The sequence below is a fragment of the Humulus lupulus genome, chromosome 5 (assembly GCF_963169125.1).
Source record: "Humulus lupulus chromosome 5, drHumLupu1.1, whole genome shotgun sequence".
Taxonomy (NCBI): Eukaryota; Viridiplantae; Streptophyta; class Magnoliopsida; order Rosales; family Cannabaceae; genus Humulus; species Humulus lupulus.
Genome location: NC_084797.1, coordinates 28,637,551 through 28,647,285, shown reverse-complemented (window position 1 = coordinate 28,647,285; position 9,735 = coordinate 28,637,551). Strand labels below are relative to the sequence as shown.

At 28.5% G+C, this 9,735-nt stretch overlaps 1 protein-coding gene across 1 annotated transcript; it reads right to left on the bottom strand.

Moving 5' to 3' along the window:
* Positions 1–1,687: 1,687 nt before the first annotated feature.
* Positions 1,688–2,176, bottom strand: LOC133778995 (uncharacterized). The gene has a single exon (XM_062219004.1). It carries the CDS (start codon positions 2,174–2,176, stop codon positions 1,688–1,690), a length of 489 nt encoding a protein of 162 aa, XP_062074988.1.
* Between the last annotated feature and the right edge of the window lie 7,559 nt (positions 2,177–9,735).

Sequence of the window (9,735 nt, the reverse complement as noted above, 5' to 3'; positions counted from 1 at the left end):
TTTTAAAATCTCAAGTTTCATTTTTGTATTTCAACTAAACACATGACACATTTTAGAGAAAACTCTAATTTAAATAAATATATTTAAAATTTTCAATAAAATTAAATTTGATCATATTTATGTAAAAGAATTATTTTTTGTTTTATTTAAACATAAAGTCATATAAGCTATTTAAAATGAACTCATAATCATAGGCCGACCCACATGCTGCACTTGAATCCTTTTTATTTTTACAAAAAATAGAATATTTTTCTACATTGTGATTTTTTTTTATAAAGTTTTACACATGTCCTATTTTTAATATATATATATATATATATCTTCTATATAATAAGAGTGTAGATAACGGAAATTATTGATTTTAATAGTTTTTTATTTATTTAATGTTAACTTTAACGAAATATTCTTATATTTAACAGAATATTCTTATAATTAATGGTAGTTTGTAAACATTTAAACTTAAATAAAATAAAATAAATAATTAAAAAAATTAAAATAATATATTTTTTTAGATATTTTACAATGATAATTATTTAAAATAATAAATAATTAAACAAATTAAAATATGATATTTTTCTGATATTTTACAATGATAATTATTTAAAATAATAAATGATTAAACAAATTAAAATATGATATTTTTGAAATATTTTACAATGATAATTATTTAAAAATAATAAAATCATACATTTTATAACTTAAATAAAATTTAACTAAACTTATAAACTCACTTATTAAAATAATATTATATTAAACATATAATATAATCTACTGTGAATTAGCAACAAATTATTTTTTTAAAAAAAAAAACTAGCAAGAAACTTTTATTTAAAATCCACGTATAATATTTAATATTATATTAAACATATAATATATAATATCTTGTTGTCACTCCCAAATTCAAAAACTAGAACAAACATAAACTTAAACAAAAATAAATAAATAATTTAATTAAAATAAGATATTTATTTCAAAATTTATATGACATTAATATAAATTTAATAAATATAATTAATAAATTCTATAAATAAAACTAAGCAAACGTGCATATTGCACATTGCTTGTATCTAGTATATATATATATATATTAATTTTCATCTCTGATAATTAAAATTTCTTGATTCGTCACTCATAAATCCATTACTTATATCATAAGTGTGGATAGTCAATAAACGGTAACTTTCTGCCAAAAAAATTATGTTTATCACAAAATCGCAATCATTGAGTTCAATGACCAAGCACATAATCTGAATTGTTTAGGGGCTGATTGGTTCGTGATTAGAAAACTGAGTTTTCTAAAATTGTGATTCTGAAATGAAAATCTGAATTTAGTTATTGAAAACATATTTTTGAAAATGTGTTTGGTTCACTGTCTGTAAATTGTTTTTGAATTTTAAAAAATTGAATCTGTGATTGGTAGTAAATTTAAAAATATAGCAGAAACAGAATATGTGATTGGTTCAGCTCAATCTGAAAATTATTTTAATTTTATATATTTTTATATATATATAGGTTGTATTATATTAAATTTTGATTTTTCAAATAGACTTGATTAAGTAAAAATTAATAATATTGATAAATCAAAATTAAAATTTAATAATAGTACATTGATTAAATTCATAATAATATTGCATTGTTACTAATTTTAGTTTTTTCTAAATTAAAGTTACATTTTTTTTTCAATTATTTAAGTATTGTTGTTATAATTAAGCCACATTTGTCCCGCAATGTCATCTCTAACATTTTCCATCTGGGCCATATAAGCTTGACTGAAATTCAACTTTGGTGTCTCGAAAATTCCCGCTTCATCTCCTTCTTGTTGGTTTTCAGTTGTTGTATTAGATTGGCTTTCAGTTCCTTCAATATCTTCTACAGTTCTGGCATCAACTGAATATTGTTCAAACATTTCATCATTAATAGAATGCATTCTAATCCAGTTGTGGATAGCACAACATGCTATTGGTATTCGACGTTGCTTTCCAAGCAAGTATGGAGGCATTGACTTCAAAATTGGAAACCTAGCTTTTAGAAGTCCAAAACAACGTTCAATCACATTACGCAATGATGAGTATCTATAATTGAATAACTCCATCGCACCTCTAGGATGGTTACCTCTTCCTCTAAAACGACGCAAGTGATAACGTTCACCACGATATGGTGCTAGAAACCCAGGCATATTTGGATAACCAAAATCAACAACATAGTATTTTCCTATATTAAAAGTAATTATTAATATATAAGAACATTTGAAAGAAAATTATAATGTATCAAAATTAGTTTATTTTAATACCTTGTAGTGGCATAGGGAAGTTATTATCTTTTCTCATTGCATCAAGAAGCACTCGGGATCATTGGCTGTTCCTTCCCATCCAGCGTAGACATAAGTAAACATCATATTATAGTTTATAACCCCTTTAGCATAATACCCTCGTCAAGATTATAGTTTCGACAAAAAGGGTTTTGCCTCTTATTTATTTATTTATAGCTTGTAAAGCATTGTGTACACTTTTGATTATTATAATTATTCATGTATTTTATGTACTTTGTTAACTGATATCTATTTTATGTTTGTATTGCATTATGTTAATCAGCATTGAAGAAGTTTCAAAACATTATTGAGCTACAGAATTTAAAGCTTCAGCAAGTAACGGATGAAGTTGAGAAGCTGACAGCTACTACTCAAAATGGCAATTGAAGACAAGGATGTGGATGTTTTGATCGAAATTTTGATGTCAAAATTGATCCAATTGGATGGAATTTCAGCTGAGGGAGACCTTAAACAACAGAGAAGAATGTTGGTACTTTAATCTTTGCATAAACTTTTTTTTAGTACTATTTGTTAAACTTTATGTGTAGCCCTCCAATGAAGTTACATTTTTGAGTCTTTTTTTTTAAACTCTGAAGGTGAGAAAAGTTCAGAAGTACATTGAAACTCTTGACAAGGTAAAGCTACAAAAGGTAAAACTTAACAGCAACATAGAAGGAAGAGCAAATAATAAGCAAAAACAAGACAATTCAAGGCTGCGAAATGAAGTATACAAATCATATAATTAAATGAGTCCTTGAAATAAAAAAAAACACAGAGGGTAATTGAGCAAAGCCAACACAATTTTACACAGTCTCAGAGTTTGTCATATATGTCCTAACACGTTATTATTGTCATATCCAACATCTTATTCAGTTTTTGGTAAGCAATGGCTACTCCCCTATACTATACAACCTATACATACATATATATATACACTTCAGTACCAGTATTAATTGTATTGATCTTAATAAATATGATGTCTACATCACTCTTATAAATATTTATATATATATATATATTTGGAAATTGTGAATAATAGACTCCAGCTTCCATATCCCCAAGGCTCTGCCTCCTCTGAGCTCTACTCAGAGTAGAAGAACTCCTCTCTTTGTTACTTCTAAACACACCCCTTCATGCTCCACTACTCACCTCAATCCCAAGGTACAATCTTTTTCAGGTTTTGGTGATTGTATAATTGTAAATGTATATATTATATATATACTCATAGCTATACTTAAATGTATATCTATATACTCTGACCTCCACTACTCAGAGCTATACTTAAATGTATATATATACATATTATATATATACTTAAATGTATTACATATATAGAGAAGATTTTACCTTGTGTTAATTAGAGAGGAAAAGTAGATCTAGAGCTGTACGCCTCTGGTTTTGTTGATAGAAGGAGAAGACTGGTTTTGTTGATTGTTGATAGAAGGAGAAGATTTGATTAATGAGAGAGGAGAAGAGAAGTTCTATGAATGTCAATGGTATGGTTTTGTTGAGAGAAGGAGAAGACCTATGCTTTTGACAAGAGAGGAGGCGCAGAGAGAAAATGAAAGGAAGAAAGCTCTCAGAATTTGATTTTAGGGTTTTTAGATTGGAATTTTACAAAACTCAGAAAACGTTATTTTATTGTTTTCTCTTTTCCTTTATAAATTTGGGATACTGATTTCAATTTGATTTTAAAAAATAAACTACTAATCACTGATTATAAATAGTCCCACTAATTTTAAGTATTTAAAAACATAAAATTGTATCCCAATAAGATACAAATCATACCCTTAGTGCTTTGTCATTTTTTATACGAAATGATCATACGAGAGTTAAAAGCATGCTTTTTTTTTCTTCGTTAAAAGGAACATTTTGGAACTTTATGGGACTTTAAAACACTGTTTAGGCCTTTATAAATTCATTTTTCCCAATTTTATATAGGGGATTTATCATATATAAACACAAAATAAAAAAGAAAAAAAAACAAATATTTGATCACACTAATTTTTTTTTCTTCACATTTACAATAACATTGGGTGTTACTACTTTTACAAGACTTTTATAAATTAGTGAGTGAATGAGATGGGTCACCCTATTGCTAATGGTGCAAGGACTGGTTAAATACATAGTGAAAAATTATTCATGCACAAAGAAGTGCAAAAACTATCATGATTTCACTAAATTCAACATGAGCGGGTTGAGTTTTGTTGTAAGCATTTTAAAATTATCTTTATGGGTCCAAAGTATTTTTTTGGAGTATATAAGAGTGTCCAAAAAATTTTGAGGTATTTGGAGATGTTTTGGGGTCGATATACGGGGTGACAATACATAGGCGGTTGCTTTGCGTCGCTTGTTGAATGGCGATACATTGCACGCCTTACAGAAGTTCCAACAGGCGATGCATCACTTGCATAAGGGCGATGTGTCACCTGTCAAGCGACACATCATCTGCATACAAGCAATGGTTGAAAATAATGAAGGGAGAGTGGTTGCTCAATTAGAATAATCAAGTGTAATAGGGAGTTTAATGTATGTTGCACATTGTATAAGAGCGGATATTACATTTGCGGTTAGTAAACTAAGTAGGTTTACTAGAAATCCAAGTATTAGATATTGGAAGGCTATAAAACCAGTTTTTGGATACCTCAAAAGAACCAAAGAACTATACTTCCAATATTCAAAGTTTCCATAGATACTTGAAGGATATTCCGAAGCTAGTTGGATAATTGGCGTTGGAGATAATCTCTCTACAACCGGTTGAGCGTTTATCCTTGGTGTGGGTGTAGTTTCTTGGGGATCTAAGAAACAAACATGTATAATCAACCATGGAATAGGAGTTTGTAGCCCTAGTGGCAACCAACAAAGAGGTCGAATGGCTTAGAGATCTCATGATGGAGATACGTTTAACCGCAGTTGATGTATCAACGATCTCGATACATTGTGATAATCAAGCCACATTCATTAGAGCTTATAGTAAGATATTCAATGGGAAGTCTAGAAATATAAGTCTAAGACATGATTACGTGAGAAAATTGATAGATGAAGAAGTCATATCAACATCGTATGTCAAATCGTGTGAGAACTTAGCGGATCCATTTACCAAACCTCTAGGGAGAGATTTGGTTAGTTCTACGAATGTAGCGACGAGACTAAAACTCATTGAAAAATATATTCCCCAATGATGGCAAACCAACTAAAATCTCATTTACATTGAGTGTAGAGTTCAAAGGGTAAGAACAAGTTGTTGATAAGGGAATAGTTGACAACATTAATGAATTGGAGTCTCATCTAGAATAGTTAATTTGGTTGCAACCGAACATGAGGGTTAAGCCATAGGCTTTTAATGAAATTCAGTTAAGTGCAACAAGCATCTCTAAAGGTAGCAAATATGCTATAAATGTTTTACCTTTGTGAACCTAGAGGTGGTGCCGCCTCTCAAGATAGTAAGAGTTTTCTCTCTGGATGGTAAGCATAAGTCCATAAAAGGTGTTGAGCACGCATAGTGGGAACACATGAGTAATCAGGTATAGGTGTGCGAGATACTACATGTTTTATCACTAGGAATGCTTGGTTCAATCTTTTAAGACTACTAAGCATTCTGTAAAGCATTGTAATATTTTCACTGAGATAAAGTTCATCCGAAAGGTACTTTATTTTATGCATTAATATCATTCAGGATAGAGAATGGATATGTATTTAACCAAGTGGGGAATGTTAGTATTGGTTAAAGACATAGTGAAAATTGGTTGTGCACAAAGAGGTGCAAAAACCATTACAATTTCACTAAAGTGAACATGAGCAGGTTGACTTTTGTTGTAGGCATTTAAAAATTATCTTTTTTGGTACAAAGTTTTTCTTTGGAGTATATAAGAGTACCCAAAAAGTTTGGACGTATTTGAAGATGTTTTGGGTCGATGTACGGGGTGACAATACAAAGGCAGTTGCGTTGTGTCGCCTGTTGAAAGGCGATACATCACATGCCTTACAAAAGTTTTAAGAGGCGATACATCACCCTTACAGGACCGTACAATTACGTGTTTTGGCTACAAAACGTATTTGAAAATGCTATAATCTCATTGGTTAACACTAATGATGGTTCCTACACTATTTAAGGGTTCATATGAAACTTTGGTGAATTGATCACTCTCCACACACTTTTTCTCTCTCTCTCTCTCTATAAAGCCCCATCTCTCTAACTCATCAAAATTACTAGTTTTCTTTAAGATCTTCATCAAGAAAGCTTGACTTGTTTGAAAACCAAGGCATGTTAATCCCAATCTCATTCATGTTGGTATTAAATGATCAAATCAAAGGTACGCAGAGGAATTTATAGATCCATTTTAATAAATATTAATACCAACCAGGATCACATACATATATAAATATTAAATCACATACAAAACAGATCAGGGATCACCTCTTGTAGCCTATCAAGTGTCATTGAATCTTTTTGTATAAATCAACGATCTTCCAATCCAACAATCTGAAAGCTTACACCCTAATCTTCTAGATCAATCCTCAAACACACAAGGACGTGTGTGGGCACGTAGGATTCAAAATATTGATTTATGTGATTCTCTAGATGTAGTTAACACATGAGATCTAGAGAGGTTTGACAGAGAGAAGATTTAGAATAGTTTTCAGGTGTACAGAAACTATTGCTTTAGAGAGAGAGAGAGAGAGTCTATATTTTTATTCTAAAAAATAATAATAATGTTTCTTCTAAAAGTCACGTACTATCATACTTATATAAAGATATTTAATCTAATTAAATAATATTTATTTTATTAAATAAATAATTCAAATTAAAACTGATGAGATTTTTACATTTAATTATTTATTTAAATCATATTTAAAAAAATAATTAAATAACCGATTAAACAAAATTATTTTAAATTCAAAATTCAAATCCCAGCGATAAAAATACATGAGTTAGGTGGGGTTTTCCTGATTTTCTGATTTGTTTGTTTAATCAATCTTTAAGACAATATATTTATCCCAACATAAATATCAGTTAATTCAAAATTAACTTTATCTTAAAATATCAGTTTGAAATTAAATAAATAAATATCATATTGTAAATAAGATATTTATTATTCTCTCTCTTCATATTAATCCAAACAAGATTAATATTAACTTTAACCTATAATTTTTCAAAATAAAAACTATATAGTTAAATAAATAATTAATTAATTCACAATTAATTAATTACCCATAATTATTACATAATTATTTTCTTGCCTTAGAAAATTAATTCGTTTGCAATTTAGTCATTTCTCTTTACAAATCTTTCTTTTGACATTCTTACCCTTGACAGTGTAGGACAGAGGTAATCTGGGGACTATGGACCTATAATACGAAGCTCCAATAAACCACATTATTAATTAAACTTTTTAATCTAATAATCTTATTTATTAATTCTATGATTACTCCACTATGAATATGGAATTGCACTCTAAGTATTTATAGAATTATATTTACAAAGTTTTATTTTGTAGTCCATTGATATAATCAATATATGTAGTTATGTCCTCCATTATTGGTTCACTAATTATAGCTAGTCAAAATTACCATTTTATCCTTCTAATTACCTCTTGATCATGAAGTACCATCAATTCACTAGCGAATAATTAATCTATAATCTAATTATAGATTTGAGCTCAATATCTATTCAGTTCCAGAATTAACCCTTAAGGGAACTAATATTCGATTCATTAGGAAAACATGGATTCCATTATTGTAATTCATGTTCCCAGCTAGTCATGATATTGAATCTCCAAAACAAAAGTCATCAGCCTCATTATTCTAAGAGACCTTAACGAGTGAATCAAAAGATCCAATAAACATAAACATGAGTTCATCAATACTCAAGATTTAGACTGATCTACAAATGATCATCTATTATGATAAGAATTAACTTTATGTCAAACGACAAGTTTATAAAGATAATTAATTATCATCGGTCCTGTCATATAAAATCTCTATTATATACAACACATTTACTAAGATGTCTATCCACATCAGTAATCTGAATCTAAATTACTTGCATCTCGTATGCTTAGCAAACTCTTTTAGTAATCATTCATTAAAGATTACATATTTTAATATATTACTGACTATTTTATTCATTATATATAATCTTAATTCTCTCGTAATAATACAAGATCATATTCTCATAAATGAATAGGGAATTTTCTTGATAATATTATATAATTATTCAAACAATAATTATAGCATTCAAATATAATAAAATTGTAATTTTATTTAAAACCAATAAAATGTCTTTACATGCTTTTTGGGCATCAATCCTAACAATTCCATCATTGTAGTTTCTTCAAGAAATATCATAAGGGAGGCTAGGCATAGAGATATTTGGACAAATATTCTAATTGTGTTAAACCCTTTTTCCATCTCCATTGTTTTCACATAAGATCAAAACTTTTATGATTTCATGTAACTAGGTTTTCACTACAAATTTCATTTATTCCTCTTACTCTAAATTGTGTTGTCTTCCATTAAGTCTATTATTATATTGTGATTAATTCTCATAAATTGTAATATACATATTGTGTTATAAGTTATATCCCAACATATGGTCTAATTTATTCATCAAATTATGTTACTGTTCGGTTAGTTTCACGTAGTTTAGTGATATTTGTTCCTATACCTATGTTGCTTTCTGGTTATTTTTGAAAATCTGGAAAGGAAAACACTAAATTGAAATTTTGGGTAGTATAATGAACACAGGGAGAGTATTTTATAATTTTAATTTAAAATACTGTTGCTTGTTGGCATATTGTGTTGATGTTGTTGTCAATGATCATGGCATACAAACTGTATAGTCAACACAAAATCAACAACTAGGCAACATTGTCATAAAAATTTGAAGAAGAAGTAGGAATGAAAGAAAGAGATGGAGAGAGACGTGTTAGGAATGAGAAATGAAAAAAAGAGAATTTCTCATCAACAACATTCCTTCTAAAAATGAATAAATTATTTTATGAACGGTAGGATCAGCCTTTTTATCATTTTCAACCTTAAAAAGGAAACAAAAAAACTTAAAAGCTTAAAAAAACTAAACAATAACTACAAAACATCCAAAAAGAAATATATCTTTAAAATATAAAAATGATATTGATATGCTAAAATGAAAACAGCATCAAAAAGTAAAAAAAAAAAAATAGTAAACAACACAAAGGTAATCTTCATAAAAACATCATTAAGATAACTAACAAACAACACAACATAAAGTTAAAAGCAACAACACGAGAGTCAAAAATTTATTTGCAAATGGAGAGGTAGAACTAGATCTTGACCGAGTAGTAACCATTGTGAAGAATATGAGATCAAAAAATTATATTGATTACTGAAAAAAGAGAGAAAATGGAGAAGATGAATAGAAACTGAAATAGGTATATGGTATTGGG